The sequence below is a fragment of the Mus pahari genome, chromosome X (genome assembly GCF_900095145.1).
Source record: "Mus pahari chromosome X, PAHARI_EIJ_v1.1, whole genome shotgun sequence".
Lineage (NCBI taxonomy): Eukaryota > Metazoa > Chordata > Mammalia > Rodentia > Muridae > Mus > Mus pahari.
In genome coordinates, this window is record NC_034613.1 from 128,570,215 (window position 1) to 128,593,594 (window position 23,380).

At 40.4% G+C, this 23,380-nt stretch overlaps 2 protein-coding genes across 4 annotated transcripts in view; one reads left to right on the forward strand and one right to left on the reverse strand.

Annotated features, from left to right (window-relative positions):
• The window catches only part of Apex2 (apurinic/apyrimidinic endodeoxyribonuclease 2), an 18,578-nt gene extending 10,065 nt beyond the window's left edge, over window positions 1-8,513 (reverse strand). The window contains exons 1-6 of the mRNA XM_021188106.2: window positions 8,438-8,513; window positions 6,600-6,953; window positions 5,737-5,820; window positions 4,860-5,040; window positions 4,195-4,341; window positions 2,991-3,060 (exon numbers count right to left, since the gene is read on the reverse strand). Of these exons, the coding sequence (XP_021043765.1) occupies window positions 2,991-3,060; window positions 4,195-4,341; window positions 4,860-5,040; window positions 5,737-5,820; window positions 6,600-6,753 (636 nt within the window). The 5' untranslated portion in view covers window positions 6,754-6,953; window positions 8,438-8,513. The remainder of the gene's footprint in view (window positions 1-2,990; window positions 3,061-4,194; window positions 4,342-4,859; window positions 5,041-5,736; window positions 5,821-6,599; window positions 6,954-8,437) is intronic.
• The window catches only part of Pfkfb1 (6-phosphofructo-2-kinase/fructose-2,6-biphosphatase 1), a 98,208-nt gene continuing 82,318 nt past the window's right edge, over window positions 7,491-23,380 (forward strand). Inside the window, exons 1-3 of one of the 3 annotated variants that reach the window (XM_021187310.2) lie at window positions 7,491-7,553; window positions 7,621-7,720; window positions 8,626-8,757. In XM_021187310.2, coding sequence (XP_021042969.1) covers window positions 8,730-8,757 — 28 coding nt within the window. In that variant the 5' untranslated portion in view covers window positions 7,491-7,553; window positions 7,621-7,720; window positions 8,626-8,729. Of the gene's footprint in view, window positions 7,554-7,620; window positions 7,721-8,625; window positions 8,758-13,082; window positions 13,445-23,380 lie in introns of those variants that run through there. The other 2 variants (XM_021187308.2, XM_029534304.1) reach the window with 2 other exon arrangements.

Sequence of the window (23,380 nt, forward strand, 5' to 3'; positions counted from 1 at the left end):
CTCTCTCTCTCTCTCTGCTTCTATTACTCTGTTTTTTTCTATTTGTTTTGTTCTATTCTGACTTTCCCCCTGTTTTGCAAAGAAAAAGAAGAAGGCATGCATTTGGATGGGTGGGGAGGAGAGAAGGATCTGGGAGATGAGAAAGGGGATACCATGATCAGAATATATTGAATTAAAACAACCCATTTTAATAAAACAAGACCCCCATTCCAGAGGCTCCGTGCCTGAACCACTAAGGACAGAATGATGAAAAACCTCCACAGACCATGATGGGTTTCCATATCCTACTTTCAACATTTATCCTCCTGCAGTGAAGTCTCCAGGAAGCCCAAAAAACAAGGCTCAGTGAGCCTCTGAACATGCAGGTACAAGAAGACAAACGAGGACTGACTCCTACGTGCACTGGGAAAATGGTTTACCCCACTCCACAGGAATAATACAAGCTTGACACTTAGGGCCCCTTTAGACCTTCTTCTGCATGTATTTCTTCATCTAACTGCCTGTTTACATCATTTTCAATATTCTTTTTTAGGTAAGTTTAGACATAAGTTACAGTGGCTGTCTGAGTACTTACTTTGCTCTAGCAAATTCACTGAACACAGGGACAGGGTTATGTGAACCTCACTTTATAGCTCAGAAGCTCCATCTGTGACTGCCTCTGAAGAGCTGCCTGCTTGCCAGGAGGCAAGGAGAAATCCCCACACCTTTTGAGTTCACATGGGAGCAGAGAAAAAGCAGGCAGCTTGTTTTTCTAGCAAAGCACTCCTTTCAATGAGAATGGTCAAGTTGAGGAATTTTGTATCTCTTCTGGGGGTAGTGTTTCTCAAGCTTGTGTGCATGATAAAGTCTCGTAGGACTTTTCAAACAACCCAGTACACTGGTTCTACACATAAGATATTCTGATTGCACTGTTTTGGTGTAGTATTAAGGTATTGATATATTTGCTCTAATATGCAGTTAAGGGTTCAAGAAACACTGTCTTAGAGGGAATGAAGGCTCACATGAGAAAAAGGAAGAGGGGGTGGCTGCTAATTTGGGTAAGAGTGAAAAGAGCTAGGATGAAAAGAACTGTTTTGGTGGGTCGAGGAAGAGAGTGTGCAGAGACACTGGGGATGAAAATGGAGACAGGGATCTAACCAGAAAGCGCCCTGAGGTAAAAGGCTGGTTTACAAACAGGAAAGCTGTCCTTAAATCTTCACCATGCCCACAAAGGACTCTGCAGCCCCACCTCCTGCCATTTACCTTCCTTCCCAGAATACTCTATAAAAGGATGAAACATGAAGTCCCCCATGCCTTAAAGCTTCTACCAACCCCTAAAAATTTAGCTACCTTTTGCAATCTGGCTGTTGTATTTGTCTGCCTATCTAGAGATGCTACAGCGACCCTGAAGACACCAATTTGAACTGGACAACAATGTTTCTTATGTTTGTGAATAGTCTATTCACAAACTGAAGGCTTAGGGTCCATGAGCAAGATTGGACATGTCTTCCAGCATATGGGCCAGGGCCAGGTCAAGGTAAGGTCAGTACTGTCTATTGAATCAAAGACTAAATCAAAATTACTTTAGAATAGTATTTCAGTGGGACTACATAAAATTTAAAAAGCTTCTACACTGTGAAGGAAACAATCAACAGAGCAAAGACACAGGAGAAAACAGTTACTCATCTGACCAGGATTAATAGCCACAGCATATAAGAAGCTCAAACAACTGAATAATAAAAACAGGTCTGATTGAAAAATTAGGCATATAATCTGAAAAGAAACTCAAAAAAGAGACAATATACAAGTGTACAATGTGTATATGACAAAATGTTTAATGTAATCATTGGGGAAATGGGAAGCAAGTTCAGTACAGTTAGTAGCATCTCCTTCTCAGCCTTGTTAGAATGGTTTTTATCAGAGACAAGAAACAGATGCTGACAAGGATACAGAGAAAGGAGAACTTTCATGTACTAACAGGGAGAATATAAATTATTGCCATCTTTTTTAGGAAACAGTATGGAAGGTCCTCGAAAAGTTTAAACCACCACATGATCCAGAAACCCCACTTCAGATATATATGCAAAGAAAATGGAATTAGTTTGTCAAAGAAACAACTGAACTCTCATTCACTGCAGTAGCATTTACAACAGCCCAGATACACAAGCAACCTATATATTCATTAATGAACAAATAAGGTAAATATAATATGCATACAGAGTACAATACCATTTAGCCAGAAAGAACAGATCTTTCTTGTCATCTGCAGCAAAATGAATGGAACTGGAAGACTTAAAAGCAAGGCAAGAGCCGGGCAGTGGTGATGCACACCTTTAATCCCAGCACTTGGGAGGCAGAGGCAGGTGGATTTCTGAGTTGGAGGCCAACCTGGTCTACAGAGTGAGTTCCAGGACAGCCAGGGCTATACAGAGAAACCCTGTCTCAAAAAACAAAAAACAAAAAACAAAAAACAAAAAACAAAAAACAAAAAACAAAAACAAAAATCAAGGCAAGCCCATAAAGATCGATGCCATGGGACATCATTCCTGCATTGCAGTCTCAAAAGGTAATCACATGGAACAGAGTATAGTTGTCACAAGAGTCCAGGAGAGACAGGAGGAAAGGGATACAATGGCTGGATAGTGTGAACAGTTTGAGAGGAGGAAAAAAGGCCTTGCACACCACAGTATAGTAATAGCTGGCAATAATTTACTATATACTTCAAACCAGGTAGTAGAAAAAATTTTGAATGCCCATACAGAAAGACAAATGTTTGAGGAGATGAATACAAATACAGCAATTCACCCCATTTTACTATTATGTCAGAATTTTATGTGGTACTCCATAAATATGTATAATTATCACATGTAATTTTAGAATGAAAAGAATATATACTCAAACCAATCATTATTTTTTCCATAAAAGAAACAACCTCTGGTGCCAAACTCCCAGTTTTGGACGGCTGGGTGAACAGAACAAAACTGGGGCCTATGGTTTAGAGGGAACCTTACCAGACTACTTGCATCGCAGTGGTCAATGGGTCGGTGGGCTGTATTCAGGTCCCCCAGGATTATCACATGACTGAAAAACACAATGTGGGACTGTCAACTGGACATTAAGAAAGAGGAGTCCCCTATGCCAGTGCCTGGCAAACACAGAAGTGGATGCTCACAGTCAGCTATTGGATGGAACACAGGGCCCCCAATGGAGGAGCTAGAGAAAGTACCCAAGGAGCTGAAGGGGGATGCAACCCTGTAGGTGGAACAACAATATGAACTAGCCAGTACCCCCAGAGCTTGTGTCTCTAGCTGCATATATAGCAGAAGATGGCCTAGTCGGCCATCATTGGGAAGAGAGGCCCCTTGGTCTTGCAAACTTTATATGCCCCAGTACAGGGGAACACGGGGGCCAAAAAGTGGGAGTGGGTGGGTAGGGGAGCAGGGTGGGGAGAGGGTATAGTGGACTTTCAGGATAGCATTTAAAATGTAAATGAAGAAAATATCTAATAAAAATTGAAAAAAAGATACAATAAAAGTAAACAGAAAAAAAGAAAGAAAGAAAGAAAGAAAGAAAGAAAGAAAGAAAGAAAGAAAGAAAGAAAGAAAGAAAGAAAGAAAGAGGAGTCCCATATACCAGGGCCAAGAGCACACAGAGGCTTACCTCCCACCTATAGGCTTAGATACCAATTATTCATAGCAATGCGCCTCTTCTGTTCTCCCATCTTGAACTAAATACTGAGCCACAATATTGACACCATTCTATATGATCCGAGTACTTCAATGCTCTCTAGCTAATGCCATCCTTCTTACCCTTCAAAGCTGAGCTCAGATACCACTTCCTGGAAGAAGTCCCCCTTGATTAACCTACTCCCAGTTTCCTGTATATCCTTGGAACTAGGCATTTACCACCATCACCTCATCTTGTTCTTGAGGATCTTCTACAGGGTAGGGATTCTCAGAGGTATTTGACTAAAGACAACAGAGAGCCATGCTGCCTTTGAGGTTCACAGTAAGGGAAGAGACAGAATAAGTGGCCAGAGTACAAGGCTTAGAGTTCATGTCACTTTACTCTGTCCTCCCAGTTCTTACGACAATATTTGATGCTAGAGTAGAAAAGACCTCAAAGACAAAATTCCATGTCCTTTCATAGAGCATGGCACAGTCCAGCTACCAAGATGTGTTCAACCAAACCTGGCTGTCTAGATTGACAATATACCTGCCAGCTGCCAGGAGCGCTTCTGCTCGGATCTGCAGCAGGCGATAGAAGCGCATCTTAAAGGTCAGCCGCTCAGGCTTCCCAGGATCCGCGTGAGGACAGTACACATTGATCAGGGTCAAAGTCTTCTCCTTCCCTTCCAATGTGCTGGGAGAAAAGAGCCCCACAAAGAGGTCAGTTTCAAGTCTCCCCTTCATAGCCACCCACCATGCAGCTTCTAGTTAATGGATATCCATGGAATGAACAAAAAAGGGATTGGGAGAAATATATGAGCAAGTCTTGGGGGGATGGACTCTCGATAAGGCAAGGAGGGCATAATACCCAGGTAAACTGGATGATAATGCTGCCATTCATGACTATAAGATACCTAGAAAGAAACCAACTTAGGGCAATGAGTTCTGTGCTTGCTAAGCTATTTTTGAGGAGCTTATGGTAATTAAAAAGCTATTCTTCCAGGCCAGTCTCCCTCTGTAGAGAGGGGAACACAAGGCTCAGAAGGAAGCATGAATTTTCCAAGATCGCTCAGCCCAGCCTGGACTAAAATCCAGGAAGGCAAGTTTGGGAACTTTTCTATAGCGACTGCATACCTATAGAATGGGCCTTATATTCTAGATACAAAGACTAGAACCAGTGATGGCTTGTAGGAGGAGGATATGGGCTATTACCGGATCTTGTGCTGTGTAAGGAGGGCCCGGCCCTCACTATCCAGAACCCGGAGTTCCTCTTGCGTGAACTCATCCATGTTTCCATAGCAACCAATATCCCCATTGAGGGTGGCAAACACACCACTCAGGCCTTCTTCAGCAGCTACTGGAGTAGCACTGTCCTTACAGAAGGTAGCCACACCTGGGGACGGACAAGAGCATTCTGAACGGGTTTGACAGCCAATATATTATTGTACAGCCTATCCCACTCCAAGTGTCTCCATATAAGGAACAGCTTTGGTTATCGTTGTCAATTTTAACTGTTTCAAAAATGTGAGGACAATCCTCCTAACTTAGGGGCCATACATGGCTCTGAAGAGTCTAAAGCATCTAAAGCATGCCCTGAAGGCTCAGTTTCCTCTTACAAAGCCACAGAATAATGTTATAATTTACAAGAACAATAATGATGTATTTACACATACATAGCAAATGCTGATGAAATATTAGCTATTGTTATTACCACATGCAAGACTAGGTCTAAACCCTTGTGAGAGCCTAGAAAATAACCATTATCCTTATTTTCTTGGTGAAAACCCTGAAACAAAGGTAAAGTAACTTGCCAGAAAACACAGAGAGAGGAAGTGAGCCAGGACTTGAACCCTTGGCAGTTAAGGTCCAGTGCTCATACGATTAACTCAGAAGAAGTACATTACTATACTTCTGAGGGCCAAAAGGAAACTCCGGTGCATAAATATGAGGTTTCATATAACCGAAAATTATTCAGCATTTGCTTTGGAAATGAAAAGTCAAAATATATTACCTTCTTATTAAATACCAAAACACTCCCCTTTTCTCCATCACCAATGCTAACATAAATACCCCAGAAGACCTCATTTACCAGAATAGCCACTACGGCTGCGGCTGAAGCTGAAATAGGAGTTATAACCCTCAACAATAGCCAGGGGCTCTGTCAGTACATCTCCTGAAAAAAAAGTAAATATAAAGTCAGAGGTAAATTAGCACTGTGGACCCATGAAAGACTGGAATTACAGTTATAGGCTAGCATACATCAGAGCTGTAATTGGGGGACAGGAGAAGTGTTTATGTTGACAAGAGCTAGAGAGATGGAAAAGTCAGGAAAGAAAATGATATTCAAATTAGATAGGGAAGCTGAGGAGGGCAAATCAGGGCTAAGTCTTGTACAGATGAAAGTACTCAGATACTGGCAGTGGAGACTGGGGACCTGAAGGAAGGGTGGGAGGTAGGAGAGGGAATTAGGGAATTCGAGCTGGGAATTTTGGGAGAAGAAATTAGGTCTAAATTTGAGGTAAGATATCAAAGAGGAATGAATCTAGGGCTCTGAGGTGGAGAGAAAAGAGGAATTGGAGATATGGGAAGGAGAAATTAGAGTCTGAGCTAAGGGCAGAGATTAGGTGGGAATTAAGGACTGAGGTGGGGCAGGGATGGCAAACTGAGGCGTCTGGCTTAGGAGAATGAAAGGAGAAAATTCAAGGCCCCGAGTTGGGGCTATAGAACGAGTGGGAATCTGTGTATGAGGGTTTCAACGGGGAAAGCAGGCCAGGAGTCGGAATTAGGGGTTCTAGCTGGGGTGGGGGTGTTTCGGAAGAAAAGGATCAGGCCTTTCAGGTGGGTATAAGGGCAGGATTCTAAGTATAGGAAAACGAAACGCGAACTGAGACAGAACAAAGGTTAGCATCAAAAGGAAAACACCGTAGAGATCCTGGATTCTCAAATGCTCACTGGTCACTTTGGTCTCCTGGAGACAGACAATATCAGCATCCAGCTCGTCCAAAACGCGTCGCAAGGCCGTGGAACAGCTGCTGGGTTCCTGGCAGGCAAGGCCTTGCAGGGGACTCCGGATCCCATTGATATTCCAGCTTACCACGCGCAGCATTTTGGTAAACTGTCCGGTTTCCCAAAGGAAACTTAGGCGGGCGAATGCATTGCTGCCCGGAAGTGAGCTGGCTCCCCGCCTTCTCTCGCGTTTCCACGGGCGTTCTCACCTTCTCCTCCGCCCCCTCCGACGGCAGGACGCACGCAGGGCGGGACTTCGAGTTCAGTTCTCTTAGGCGGGAGACGGAACTAAGGTGGAGGCTGTAGGAAAACCGGGTTTGATCGTAGGAGCCTGTAACCCCAGTACTCAGGAAGCTGAGGCAGGGTCAGTAATGAATCCAAGGCCAACCTGGGCTACATAGCAAGACCCAGACCAAAACCTGGGAAGAGTAACTGGTGAGAGGCGCGTCTCTGGTTGGGCTCCTTCTCTTCTGGCCGCACGCTGGCCTGGACGCCCGAGTCTGACTGCTTTTCTCTACTACAAAAGTACCCCCTGATGCGCCTGGTTACTTACAAATGGGATTTTGTCCCTTTATCAAGGGGCAGGCCTCTGGGGAAACAAGCTCAGCCAACGCCCTATCCGGATCAAACAGGACTCTGGCTTAAGTGAGCGGCCCCTGGCGGTGGCTGAGGGGCTTCGGCAGACCCTGCAGTCCTTTTGGGCAGTAGCAAAGGGAACTTTCTCAGTTAAGCAATTAAGAACCTAACTAGCCTCCGCTTTAATGGATTCTGGAGGAAGGAGACTGCCTCATATCCTCCCTGTATAGCCATATTTGTCTTGACTCAAAACATAAGACAGACTTGCATTTGGCTCCATTTCTCAGATGAGCAAAATCGAGGCCTAGAACATTTAAACTCCAGGTTAGTATCATTTCCCGATGCAGGCAGTTACGGTTTTCCTGTCTACACTGTGTCCTTTCATTCTTAGGATAATCCAGGAAGAGGCACTGAAGCTAAGTAGAAGTTGAATAAATTCGTCTCAGCCTCACAGAAGTGGTAGAGCCAAGATTTAAACCCTTCTTAATCAGGTAAACAATTGATTTTCTGTCCACACACCTCTGTGTTTAGGTCTTTTCCTGTGGGCACCACCGCATTTTATGATCCATTCTGGCACAGTGTTTACCACAGTGCACAACCCCCATTGATTTCCGTTTGTCACTAGATTACCACCAGCTTGAATGCAGTGGCCATCTCTGACCCAGCTTATATGATAACGGAATACATATTTAGCAAATGGATTAATAATCAGGACAGTAGCGATGAGTTCTTGACTTATTTTTTGAAACCACAGATACAGCATTAACAGGAATCGCCCAATTTCCAGGAAAACTGTAACTTTGCATCCTAAGGTTTTTTTTTTCTTTTTCACCGAAAATTGCTACAGAGCTATTCCCACTGGAATACACACACCCTCAGAATTTCACAGCCTTTGAGACATCATCTTCCATGGCTGTACAAAGAGCCACAGTAGGCTGCCCCTCCCCCACCCCCCAGAGGACTTAAAGGTCACTAGTTATTGCTATCAGAAAAACAGTTCTGTAATTAAAATTCAGTTCCTTGAGCTTTTCCATGCGTTGGGAGTTACCGACTAACTATCAAATCCCAGGAGTGGGTTAATTAGGACAAGGGAAATGCACATTTTTCTTCATGTTACCAGATGCTTTCAAGCAAGGGATTTTGCCCATACTGCACTAAAGGCAGATAAATATAAAGCTTTGTCCCAAAGAAATCCAGATCTTGCTCACCTCAATAGCTGGTTTTAATTTCTCCATTCTCCAGTGGCTCGTTAATATTAGTACTGACCTTTGGGGCAAGGTGAACACATGGTTGGACTGAAGAGAAAAGTCTCTGGGTGGCTCAGGAACTTCTTTGGCAAGTACAGCAGCTAATATTTCAACACTGCACACACCCCTTAACAAGGGTGCTTCCTCAGCCTTCCCAGGAACCAACGAATGTCTCCGGGTTTCCTATTTGATGCCACCCACCGGACCTGCTTTGGGGGTCTGTAAATGCAAGAGAGCCATTGGATAATTAGCGATGGAAGAAAAAGCCTCTAAGAGAACAGGTAGGTGGGCATAAAGGAAACGTAGACAGGTCTTTTACAGGTCAAAATCCTTGCTGCAGGCTCCTTGGAAGATTTTTCTCTGCATAGGAATTTGGTTTAGCTATTTTAAACTATGGGAGAGTTGGGGAATGATGATAGGCATATCTAATTCAACTGTCAACATTTTATTTTTAATTACTTATTTCATTTATTTACATTCCAAATGTTTCCCCTTCCTTACTTTCAGTATTTTAAAATCCTCTTGTACTTAACTTTTTAGGACACTAGCCTAAAGACCAATCCCTTACTGTCTTTGAAATTCCAATTTTTGTTTTATTTTATTTTATTTTTTTTAGTTTTAGAAAATGAATCTAACTGTGCTTCCCATGGGGGACTGAAACTTTCTATGTAGCCCAGACTGGCCATGATTGTGTGATCCTCCAAGCCTAGCTTCTACCTACATAGTATATGCATATTTTTTAATTAAATGCACAATAGAAAGTGTATCTCTGGCCTCTCCTCTAGTGTATTACGTCGGGTTGATTTGCTATGAAACTTGGACAAGTTCTTTAGTTTCTCTGGGTGTCAGTGGCTACCTTGGTGAAATAGAAATGAAAGCCCCTAGCCTACTTCCCACAGAGGACTGGCCTAATGATCAAGGAAGTGTAGAAGGCAGAGTCCAGAGTTCTTTTGCTTCAGGGTTCTCATGCTGTGTCTGAGATTCATGCTCTTGGCTTTTATGTGACACCCACAGGTAGTACCACCCACAGCCCTCTACGTGCTCTCCTTCCTGACTGACTATGGTCAATGGAGAACCACTCCTAAGATGAGAATGCAGTGAGCTTTTTGGAGCCGACCATGAGTCTAAAAACAGTGGCATAATGGGCCCAGGGCAATCGCTGAGAACAAAGGGATTCTAAGCTGCTGTTACAAAAGTCCTGATATGTGCTCATGCATGAATCTAGCCTGTAAGCATGTAATAATCCATCAGCCTTCTAGCCTATAACAAGTGCATTCACAACCACACATTTCAAGACTCACCAATAAGGAAAGGCCATTTATGACTTTATTGCCCATCTGTACTATCTCCACGCTTTAAATGAGCTTCCTCTCCACACTGTACATAGAGGTGGGAGCAGGCTCCATGGCTCTGAAAACATCACGCTGCATAGTTTTCTTCCCTAGAGATAGTTCTGCGTTATGGTTCAGCTTTTAGCCTTGCATGTGAATCTGGTGCTGAGTGAACTCTGTGTCTATAACCAATACATCAAACCTTCTTAGAGTTTCATAATTTTATCCTGTTCCATCCTAAAGTTTTTTTTTAGATGCCACTTTTTACCCCAGACAAACCAGCTTCCCCATCCACTTCCCTGAAAGCTGTTATAATATGGTGAACTAGGATTTCTGGTCGCCACGCTTCTCTCTTCTATGCAGAGCGATGTAGATTGTGAACATGGTCACTGACCAAGTGTCCTCCATACGAGAGCCTGAGATGAGTAGTCAACAGATCACAGGGATCCAGGCCCCATCCTCAAGAAGCCCACAATCTACTTAGGTACCAGACCAGAGGAACCCTAGCTCATGTAGAGAGGCACGTGGCAATGTGAGAACTGAAGGCTCAGCTTCACTTAATGCTACAAGGCTGACTTTCAGAGAAGATAAACACTAAAACTGTTCTTGATAAGCAAGACAGAGTTCAGTGAAAATAGAAGACACTCCAGGCTGAGCAAGAGCCTAAAGACAGGGAAATGCTGTGTTTTCGGGCTCTGTGATCAGCCAGTGCAGTTAAACATGGGGGATCTGGGAACAGAAGACTGGGAGGTAGCTTAAGACTTAATTTAGAAGAGGTTTGAATGCTAGTCTGAGGCATTTCTCTAAGACTTGTTTTTCTGTTTCTGGTCTCAGAACTGGTAACAGTAGTGAAGTTTCATAGTTTTAGGCAGGGTTAAATTAGGGTGTCAAACCTGGAGCCTGAGTTTACCCATTCAAACCTTGTCAGAGGCCTTCTAGCCACCTAGCTCAGATTTCTTGCTACTAAAATTATCATCCTGATTCTTGGCAGTGTTGTAAGGACAAAATTGTAAACATAAAAGACATGTTCATGATGTTATCTAGATTTAGATTACCCTGGAGAAGCCATTCCCTCCTCAGACACATTTTCCTGTGCTATTGCAGGGGATATTTGAAAGAAACAAATAAGATAAACAAAATGTTGCTTTGTGGGCACTGGAAAACATACAAAGTCATGGTAAGATCATTAAAACAGACTTCCACTAATTATGTAACTTACTAGGGCTAAGAGACTTATGTCTTGCAAAGTCTGTTTCTGAGACTCTAGGAGTTGTCTGCTAATCGGGAAAACCTTGTTATATTTTTTTACTTTAAATTGATACATAATTGTTTATAATTGTGTAGTACTGTATGATACTTCAGTGCATGCATATAATGTGTAATGGTTAATTTCTTTATGTATCACCTCAAATAACTATTATTTCTCATCTCTACCAGCTACTTTGAAGTATATAATTATCTGTTGTGAACCATAGTTATCCAAATGTGCTCTAGAACATCAGAAGTTATTCCTCCTATTTACCAGAATCCATCCTGTTTATTGTTCTTCCTTTCTCCCTTTCCTTTGCCCACTAGTCTATACTCAGTTCCTCACCAACCTCTTTTAGGTTTGTCCAGTAAGTGAGAGTATGTAGTGTTTGATGTTTTATGCCAGACCTAAGTTAACAGAAACCTAGAAATGAGTTTATCTAACTGATTCTCAGGAAGTCTTTACAGTATAAATGTTAATCCTGTGTCATAATAACATGCTAGAACTCGTAGATAACTTGAGGGAAAAATATGAATCATTTCCTTCCCAAAGGAAGCAACGGTGTTGAATCATGTGTATTCAGCATTCCCCAGGTTTCTTCATGTGTATCACATTGGCTTTTCACTAACACCAAGGGAATGGACCCCACTATCCTTCCCTATATACTAAATAAAAAACAGAACAAAACAGAGAGCAACTGAGGCACTGAAAAATTCAGTCTTCTGCCCAGTTTCTCATATCTAGCAATGGGTGGAAGTGAGATTCCACCCAGATAGTATGACTCCAAATTCCATTGTTCTTAACTGCTGTGCTCCATTGCCTCAGTAGGCTCCTTGAGATAGGTAGGCTTTGATGTTAAAAGTCTTATATGACGTATGCACAGCAACTGGAGTGAATCTAACCCTTGTATAGACTAAGGTTCTGAGAAGATATTTTAGGAAGCATCTTAAAAGGCAAAGTAGAACTGGGAGCATTTGAGGGCAGGGACTAGAGATTTTTTTTCCCCCGAGAGGTTGCCCTTGCATAGTCCAGCTCAGTGGAAGAAAGTTGAGCTTTCTAATACCCAATCACTGGAGGTTTGCTGGGGGGTGGGAAGGTTACAAAGAATGAAGTAAAAGGGCACTTGGACATCTTCCAGGCAAGCTGTGCAGTTGCATGAATTCTACAGATAAAAGTCTCAAAATAACTGGGGGAATGGCTATATGAGTGGGGACAAGTAAAGGGGAGATGTCTCTGGCCTGTGGATTTGTGCTATGTAGATAGACGCCATTGCCTCTTGTTCCTCATATTCTCCTCACTGTGGTTTCCACCTCTCCTAAGATCCCATCCCAACACCTTGGCTTGAAGAGCTTTAGCCCGGGTTTGAATTAGATCGTGATGCCTTTAGTGCTGGCTCATCTCAGCATTGGCGGCCATGGGAGCTGCATTTACTTATCGGCTCTCTGCCCAGTAATGGCTGCCCTCGCTCTTATTCCCAAGGTGTCAGATTTACTCTGATTTATTTAACCTTGGCTGAAGAGAGTATAAAGATGATCAGATAGTGCCAATCTCTTTAGAGTGCCCAGGACAGCTCATTTTAAGAGGTGGGGGGGGGGGGTCCCGTGGGGAGGCAGGAAGCAGACTCCAGGGAAAGACAGTTTTACAGTGCCTTGTTGAATAGGGTGAGTGGGGAGGTAGTGAACATCTACTTCCAGTTTTGGCCTTTAATTGCTAGCTCAAAACATTGCATTTTGAATTTAGGAACAGTATGTTTGTGGTTTTGTTGTGGGGATCCTTGTAATGAATCTCTGTTAATGAGTTGGAGCTTAACCTTCTAATTAGGCTTGCTTTTTTTAAAAATTTCAAAGCTTAGACCTATCTCCATCACCTTTGCCATGCCACACAACACAGGATGTAAGCACATGATCTTTGGTCTTTTATTTGCATACTCTACTAGTCCTGCCTTCATTGGCGGGAAGTAACTGGCCAGACCTGGGCTGTCTTGCTGGCTGCCTTCCTTGCTGGACTCCAACTTATCTTCTATGTACATAGCCCTTGGAGTTCAGAGGCCTCTGCTGACTTCTGCTCAGCCTCTGGCTCTCAGCACCCACATCCCACTTGTACATCCCGGAGCAAAAGAAAAAGACAGAGCTGGAGATAACCTGTGAGAGGCTCAGAAGCCCAGTTCATCCCCCTGTTTCAGCCCTGCCTACCTGCTGCTGTGGCCACGGCAACAGACAAGACAGCTAGGAACATAGGAAGTGAGGTCCAATACCGTGTGGGCAGTGGTGTCATTAGCTGCAACGCCTAAGATGTCTCGAGAGATGGGAGAACTCACTCAAACCAGGTTACAGAAGATCTGGATTCCACACAGCAGCAGTAGCAGCCTGCTGAAGCGGCGAAGGGGCTGTAAGTGGGGGCTGACATTTGTGGGTGGTGGAGGTGGGTGGGTCACTCCTACCCTCACACAGAAGTTGGAGTAGATGATTAGTTGAATGAAATTGCTAGAGTATAACAAGAGGCTAATATGAGAAAGGATACGGAAGTAAGAGAAAGGCAGGTAGAGAAGACAAAGAATGAGGCATAGATAAAAAGAGCCCAAACTATGGGGAACCCTGACCTAAAGGCTGTCTCTTTATTTGAGAAATTGTCAGAATGCGTCTTGTCTAGAATGTGAGCGTCCTAGTGTTGTGCTACCCGAGAATATTTTATTTTAGCTCCTCTTATGAAAGATCTGGAAACAGGTCTTGTTTAATTTATGCCAGGGTGAAAGAAGGTGATGGTTCCTGGCATAGTGTCTTGGAGTCTAGGTGCTGAGTCCACAACACTACCATGTCACTGGGCCGAACTGTCCTTCCTCTTTCACAATCCTCTTAAAAATAAGTCTATACCTGCCCTGGCTGGAAACAACTGAGTACATTGCCTTGACATTTAGAGACAGTCTTGCTGTTCTAAGGTCTTGAAGGGAAAGACAGTGTCGAAAAAGCTGGTCTGTTTCTGAGTTGGAGCTTACCATTCTAATTAGGCCTGCTTCCTTGATTTCAAAGCCCAGACCTGTGTAATTTTAAGGAGGAACAGAGGCGAAGTTTGTAAATGGGCTTTGAAACCGAAGTATACAATTTCTCATAGATAGGCAGGGATAATCGTGCAACAAGGTGTTTCCAGCCCAGCTTGAGAGACCAGAAGGGGGCTAGAGATAAGACATCTGTGGCCTGCAGGACTCGGACAGCTCAAGCAACAGCTAAGGAAACTGCCGGACTCTTAATGTTAAAGGAGGGGTAGGCCTACTACATATGGGGAGCAATACTTCATCATAGAAGTTTCAGGCAGATGTGGGATATTAGATTAGTACATAGGCTGGAGGATATGTATAGAAGAAGCAGAGTGGAGTACAAAATCCTGTTCTCCATTGTTCTTTCCATCAGCGATTCTAATTACTCATCTAGAGATAAAGGAATCTGGATGAGATAGAATGAGGTTCTGCATACGTAGGTCTCCCAAAGTGAAAATCCCTATATTCTTGAGAAATCTGCCTTTCAAGTTGGAGAGGCAATATACATTTATGACTTTGAAGTCATGTAGAAGATACAGAAGACAGCTGGCCATGACCAATACTCAGGAGGCAGATTCGGGGGAACTTGTTCCAAGTTTGAGAACTAGTCTTAGCCTCACAGTAGATTCTCAACCATCCAGGTCTATATAGCAGACTCCATCTCAAAAACAATCCAAGAACAACCCCCACCCCCACCCCAGAACAGAAAAAATATGTTTATTTTAAATCTAAGCTCCACATTCCTTATTGTGCATAAAAGTAATACTTACCAGATATAAGGCTGTGTAACTTTAAGTCCCACCTCCTGTCTTTGGAAACTTAGACAAGCCTATTACCCTTGTTTTGCTTCTGTTCCCTCACCTGTAAACTCATGTTGCTAGCTGTACTGTTGAAAAGATTAGATAAACCAAAGCAGGTAGTGTTCTAAGAAGAATGACTATTCCATAGTATGCACTTGGTAAACAAAAGCATAGTTGCCTGCTCTTATTCACCATCATACCTAGCATCAAGTCCTGAGCCTGGCCCAGAACAGATACTCTATAAATCATCACTTGGCTGCTTTTACTTCTGCCATTGCCTTGTGTACCCAAGATACTCCTTAGGGGATAACTAAATTGTTACTATGAACATTACTTTTATAGAAACTTGTGTTTTATGGTATTTTGATGCAATATGTATGTATACACACACACACACACACACACACACACACGATTGGTTTTGTATAGTGTGTTTGTATTTGACAGACCTAGTAAACTTTCTTACTAGTTTTGGAATTTGTGTGCAAACTACAGGTTTTATTTTTTTTCCCAGCAATATTTATCCTTATGATTCTTAAATATCTTTTTTCTTATATTAATATATTGTTAAGAACCCCCCACCTCTAGAACATGCACATACAGACATCCACATACAGACATGCACACACACACACACATACACACGAGCATGTGTGCATATACACACATACCGTGTAATGTTAAAAAGTATGTTAATTGTGTATTCATAAGTTAATCATGATCTTGAAGAGACTGTTTTTCAACTTTGATCATTAAGTAATTAATTATAGGGGTTTTTTTGCAGATATCTCTTAAGAGAATAAGGAAGTTCCTTTTTATTTGTAACTTGGCATAGTTTTTTAAAACTGAGTTGGTTCATTTTTATGAGCTAATCTTGCAGTCCTGGGGCATAAACATGCTTCTAGATTTAGTTCACTAAAATTTTGTTGAGTACTTGAATATTTTCTTCAGGAGAGATTCTATTCTCATGTTGTCCTTTTCTAGTTTTGATGTCAAGGTTATACTAACATCGTGCAATGAGGTGAGAACTATTTTCTTTCATTCCATCTCTGACAGAGTTTGTCCCAGAACTATCTGTTCCTCAAATATTTGGCAGAACTTTCAGATCAAATAGTCTAGTCCTAGTATGTCTTTGGAAACCATTTAACTGTTACAGTTTCTTTGAAAGTTATGGATTTTTTTGTTTGCTTATTTGCTAGGTACTTGTATGTAGACTTACTAAGTTATGATTTTCTGGGAATTTTCTATTTCACAAGTTTTCAAGTTGATGTAAAGTTTGTATGTGCATCTTTTAAAAATCTTTGCTGTCTTGTTATATGTTCTTTTTCTAAGAGTTTTTTGTTATTTTTTAATTGAAAAAAAAAACTTTTTTACACAATATTCTCTCTAACAATATTGTTCACTTGTACCTCTGTTTTATTCCCTTGACAAATATTATTAACAGTTTTTTCTGTTTTTGGTTTTTCTTAAAAAAAAATAGCCTTTTTTAAGCTTCATTTTTTGTTCGTTCCTGTCTTTAATTTTGCTTAATTATCTTTATAATGGCTATTTATAGCTTTTTCTCTTTGAATATTTTTAAGTAACAGAGACAGATATTCATCTCATTTATTTTCAAGCTTTCTCCTTTTCTAATCCATAGTTGGCCTACTAAGCAGGGATTGTGTTCTGTGTATGCACAAGTCTTTTCAGACCATTTGATAAACAGTCCTTGCCATAGACTTGATTAGACTATCACTCACCCAGTTGCCCAGTTGTCATCATTACCTCAGTCTGTATAGCAGGATTACTAGGACCCTGTGGTTTGCCCTAGAGCAGCTAAGAGTTAATGCCTGGAACAGCAGGACACTTATTAGAGTTAGTGCCAGCCCTTGAGCCAGCTTCTGTTTAGATAAATCAGTGTCATTGCTATGCCCACTCGAATTCCAAAATCAGTGCCATTGCCATGTCCACTCGAATTCCATTCCTACACAAAAACAAACCATGATCCCAGGTCCTTGAAAGCTGCCTTATGGAGCATTTGATGACTTTTCTCTGGGTACTTGAAAAGAGGGTATATTTTATATATGTGTTTCATTTATCTTAAGCTTTGATTGTTAGTTTGGCTAAAGTGTTCCAATGTTCTGCTGGAGTTTGGGTTGCCAATCATTGTGGAAAATATATTAAAGTAGCCTAATAATTTTGCTAGTTTTGCCACCTTATTACAAATAAATTTAGAATTGCTATATCTTCGATAATATCAAAAGTTGGTTATTGTTATCATACTGTACTAAAATCTCAATTTTCTTTCATATTAATATTTCTATACTCAGTTTACTAAGCTTAATATTTGCATGATAAATTTTCCTTTTTAAAATTTGTTTTATTTGCGAGTCTCTATCATGTTGTTTTGGCTGCCCTGGAACCTGCTATGTAGACCAGGCTAGTCTTGAACTTACAGAGATCCACCTGTTTCTCCTTTCCAATTGCAGGGATTCAAAACATTTGCCATCACAGTAAATTTTTTTAGTAGAGAAACAATTCATGTAGCATAAAATTCACCATCTTGAAGTGTACAAGAAAGTAGTTTTGAATATATTTGTATGGTTGTACAACCATCATCCCTAATTCTACTAATATATATTTAATATATGTATTTAAAAATTGGAGGGCCCTTGGAAGATTGGGGCTGAATATGATTAAAATGTATGGTATACATATATGAAATTCTCAAAGAATAAAAATATGAGATTTAATTGATTCATAATTGCATGTATTTTAATGATATTTTAATACATGTATACAATATGAATGATTAGATTAAGGTAATTCATTGACTCAGACATTTATCATTTATTTGTGTTGGGAACATTCTTCTAATTTCAAAATTCATTGTAAGAAAAAGAAACCTTATATCCTTTAGAGTACCTTCCCATTCCACCCTTCCCTCCACCCCTGGCAACTACTAATCTACTTTCCATTTCAATGGATTCGTTATTTGAGACATTCTATATAAATGGAAAGTAATATGGCCTTTAGTCTTTGGTCAGGTTTGTTGTATGTAATGTTTTCAAGGTTAATGTTTGTTAAAGCATGTTTATAGCTTTTTATAGCCAAATATTATCTTCTATGAACACACGACTTTCTGTACATATATTCATAAGGTGATTGGCATTTTGATTGTTTCTACTTTTGATTACTGTGAATAATGCTGTCATGAATATTCATGTACAAGTTTTTATGTGAACATAAATTTTCTTTCTTTTTTATTAAAGATTTTATTTTATGTATATGAGTACACTTTAGCTGTCTTCAGATATGCCAGAAGAAGGCATCAGATCCCATTACAGATGGTTGTGAGCAACCATGTGGTTGCTGAGAATTGAACTCAGGACCTCTGGAGTTGCAGTCAGTGCTCTTAACTGATGAGCCAACTCTCCAGTTCCATGAAGATAAGTTTTCACTTAGTAATAGAGTTCCTGAACCACATAGAAACTCTGTCTACAATGTTCTGAGTAAACAGTCAGCCAAACTAAGAGTGAGTTTATCATATTTCATTTCCCAAAACAACATAAAGGGGTTTTTCTATATCCATGTGAACATTTGTATTATTATTTTAAATTATTATATACTCTCTGAAATATATAATGTGGCCTTTCTTTGTGATTTGCATTTGTATAATGACTAGTGAGTTTTCTTTATTATGTGGTTATTGGCCATTTGCCTGTCTTCCTTGGAAAAAATTCTATGCATTCTTTGCCCATTTTAATTTGATTAGAGTATTTGTCCTTGCACTATTTGTAAGAATTTCTATTTTTAGAAATTAATATTCTAAAATATTATGTGCATAGAAGTAAGAAGACAACTTGTGAGAGTAAGTTCTCTCCTCTCACCATGGTTTTATCTCCAGGGATAAAACTCAGCTCTTCATGTTTAGTGGCAAGTGAGCCATCTTGGCACCCCCCTAGAATTTTATTTGTTTCTCTGAGGCAGGGTATCATAGTGTATCTCAAATTTGGCTGAAACTTGTAGAAATCCTCCTTCCACAGCCTCCTAAGCATCGAGGTTTATAGACTGATTCAAGTAGTAATAAATATTAGTGTCCTATCAAAAAATAAGATTTACAGGGGACTGGCGAGATGGCTTAGTGTTTAAGAGAAGTGACTGCTTTTCAAAAGGTCCTGAGTTCAATTCCCAGCAAACACATGATGGCTCACAACCATCTGTAGTACGATATGATGATCTCTTCTAGTATGTCTGAAGACAACGACTGGTACTCTCCTATATAAAATAAATAAACCTCTAAAAAATAATTTATAAGATTTACTTTTGTAAATCTGTGAATTTCTTCTCTTTTTAATTTCCCCTTCCTTCCTCTTTTTCTTCCTTCCCTCCTCCTTTCCTTCTTTCCTTCCTTCCTTTCCCTCCCTCCCCACCCCGGTTTGAGACAAAGTGTTATGGGAGACTGGCAAGTGTTATGGGAGACTGGCTTTGAAGTAGCCAAGGTTGACCTTGAACTTCTCATTTTCCTGCCTCTATCTCCTAATTTATACTGAGATGACAAATATGAGCCACAATATACAATTTGTATGGTACTGGGGATACAATACTAGAGTTTCATCATGCTAGGCAAATACTTTACCGACTGAGCTACTCTCTGCTTTTCAGGGGTTTCTTTTTTTCAGTTTTTTTGATCTTCAAGATTATTTTGGCTACTTTATATCTTTTGCATTTTCATATTTATTTTTGGAATGGATTGGTCTATTTCTGCAAAGGGGCTGTATTCAATCTGTAGATCAGCCTGGGAGTGTTGCCATCTTAACAATATTAAGTCTTGGCTTTGTGAGCTGTTTAATTTACCTAGGTTGTTTTTAACTTCTTTGTAATTTTCAAAGTACACTTTTATGTTCATCTATTTAATTTTTATGGCAGTATAAATGGAATTGGTTTTCTTAATTTCACTTTATTTTCTCCTTGCTTTATTTTAAAAATATTTTATTTTTGAGATTATAATTACATCATTTCTTCCTTCCTTTTTTCCCTTCAAACCCTCCCATATACCCCTACTTGCTCTCTCTGAAATTCATGGCCCTTTTCTCATTAGGTTATTATTACATACATATGTGTATATACATACATACATATATAGTCCTAGATACATTAAGACAACCTGCTCAGTCTGTATAGTTACTTCTGTGCATACTTTCAGGGCTGACCTTTTTCCATTGGACAGCCAATTGGTGTCATCTTTTCTGGAAAAGTCTTTTTTTTCCACTCTAAGAATTTCTTAGTTGCTTGTAGTTGTTTGGGTGGGGTTGAAACCTTGTGGGCTTCCCTCCATCCATGTTAGCAAGTATACTGTTATCCTTCCTTCTTCAGGTCATGTTTAGACTGTCATGTTGGTAAGACTTTATGGTATACTTTTGTCTTTCCTAAGAGGCACAATCTCAGAGAAAACTATTCCTTTATGTTTTACAACACCTCCCCAACTCCTCAAAGAGCACTGAGCCTTAGGTGTAGGATTTGTATTGTAGATGTATCTGTTGAGACTGGGCTCCCCAGCTCTACATTTTGATTGGTTGTCATGTTGTGTGTATTGCAAAAAAGAAGGTTCCTTGATGAGGCATGAGAACTATACTTACCTGTGGGCATAAGGACAAATATTTAGAATGTACTGAGGGATTATGCTAGTTTGATAAAGTGACAGTTGAAGATTCTCCTTCAAGGTCTTTGACTTCATGAGCTCTGAGTAGTTGGCTAAGTTTCCAATAAAAGGCATGCTTTCTGTCTTGTGTGGGTCTAAAGCCCAATTCGTGAGCTGTTGGTTACCGCCAAGGTATAAATGCCACTACTGCACCATTAGGGTTATTATGCCATGCTGATTGTTGTTGTGGTTCATAGACATCATAGCTGGGTAAGACTGTTGATTGCACTCTCTCTAATACCATAAAATTGAGTCCTCAGGAAAGAAGCATTCAGGTCAGCTCCAGCTCAGGTGCCTCTGGCTACTCTATCTGAAGTACATGGCATTTTTAGCAACTGTGATTTACTGTCCACTTCTGGAGGCAAGCAAGGGCAATACCAATAGTCTATAAGGTTTGGGGGGGGGTCTTTTGGACAATCCTGATTAATAACTTAAAAGAGGGCTTCTCATGCCCCTACCCCAGCTCAGGGGATTGACTTCCCTAACCTCCTCTGAGGTCAGTGAATCCACCCTGGAGCAATCATTTCCCATTGAAACCTTCTTTTATACTGTTAATTTGGCCTACTTTGATTTATTGTGTCAGTGGAGAAACTTTTCAGTGAGCCTCTTAGCACTTACCTTGCACTTGAACTTTACACTTTACTAACTGAGCAGGAAGTCGTCTTCCTGGCTCAGCAATGGCACATGCCTATGCATACAGGTTGTGAGCTTTGGGTGCTCACAAAGGGCACACGGCATGCTTGGTACTGAGAAGTGACTGTGCCAGGCACTGGGCTTGCCGTGGCTTCACGCTTGCCACCTCTGGGAGCGCCTCTGATACCTGTGCAGATTCTGGGCAGTGTTGCCCAGTGGTGTCTGGACCTATCTAGGAAGGTGTGGTTCCTCCTACACTGCTGCTGCTCTGGTTTACTGATGGAGGAGGTTGTTTTAAGCCTTCTGTTTTCTTTCTCCCAAGACTAACTGTCTCATGGCAGTGGGCATTATGATCCAGCATTTTTATGATCTAGGTATAAGACTTCATTTCAGTTTTCATACAGTAAGTTGAAAAGTATTTATAAAAATGTATATGAATTTATTAAAATTCATGAATAACTAGGGATAACCAAGATGTCTTGAATTGATGATGGGTTAACAAACTAGAATACCTCTCAGGAATGAAGAGAACTATTGACTTATACAAGAATTAAAATATATCTCAAATGCATTATAAACTAAAATATATCTGTGCATTGTACTAAGAGGAAAAAAGCCAGGGTCAGAAGTTGACATGGGATATAGTTAAATCTGTCTGGAATCCTGGGAAAGCAAATGTATAAGGATAGAATATTGATCATAGTTGGCCTGAGGAGGGATGTCGTTGGATCTAATTATAATCAACTATGTAAGAGAAAATTTGTAGGGATGGAATTGTTTTATGTGGTACTATAGAAGTGGATATTTGACTTCATACATGAATGTGTTTAGTGGCTCTCTTATTTAACTCTTTGGAGGATCATTAATTTTGTTGTTTGGTTGGTTTTTGTTTTTAGTTTTCTGTATATAATGTTTCCAACTTTTCAGAGCTTTTACAGAAATACTATTTAGACATGTCTTCTGTGTGCACCACTAAATGGTCTGTCTAGGTCTTGGATGGAAGTCTTAAAGGTAGTTGAGTTTCCAAAGTTGGTATACTAATTAGCATCAAAGCACTAGCAAGTCATTAGGAAATGCTTTCTTCTTCTTTTTTTTTTTCTTTTTGTGCTTTCCAGTGTCTCTGGCTATCATTTTATGTCCTCTGTTCAGAAACTACTCACTGTAATGATTGTACCTCTTCTAGAAACAGTGTAGAAGGACACAGAAGAAGAAAAGCCACTATGAAGTCTGCATGTGTCCCGTTGACACTGTTTCAAATTCCAGAAAAGTTCTCATCCCACAGGGTTTTGATCTCTCTAAGCTCCCCTTCTGGGAAACTTCTACTTCTGAGATACCTTTGTTGTTGATTTTTTTTTCTATAGAACCAAAGATATAGAGTAAATAAAAACCCAAGAAAGGCTGGGCTATAGCTCAAGGATGGAACACTTGCGAAGTTCAGTCTCTAGTAACTACCCACCCCCAAACCCTCAAAGGATTTCTCCCATTATGTCTAAACTTTAGTTCTCCTTCCTATTTCTTCTATTAAAAATTATATGTATTTTATACAAGTTATGGGATTCTTAGTGGTATTTTCACTCATATATGCCATCTTATTTCCATTTCTCATATCTAAACTACATGTTTTATTCAAAGACTGTCATTTACACACATCCATTTCTGGGTTTCATGTGATATTGAATTCAGGCTCAGGATACTGAAAGCGATAAAATAGTGTTAATTTTGCAGTGGTCCAAGTGATCCTGCTTGTCATTATTTTTATGTTTTTACATTTACTTATTTCTTTGGGGGGTGAGATGCATATCATGTTCTGTATGTGGAAGTAGTAGGAGTCAGTTCTTTCCATCCACCATGTAGATTCCAAGGATTGAGTTCAGGTCAGGATTGAACTTGGTGCCAAGTATCTCTTTACTCAAGCCTCTCACTAGCCTCTGTGTGTTTCAGACAGGGTTTCACTGTGTGGCCCAGGCTAGTCTCAAGACCATGATCTTCCTCTGTTAGACATGTTTAATTATTCCTTCAAACTCCAGTATTCTTTCCTCATTCTCTTACCTATGTCTATGTTTGCATTTCAGTATTCATATAGAGGTTCAGACAGATATTCTTTTATGGTTTTATATTTTAGTTAGTGATAGATAAAAGAAGATTCCAAATCAGATCTAGCTGTATGTGTTAGGTATTAT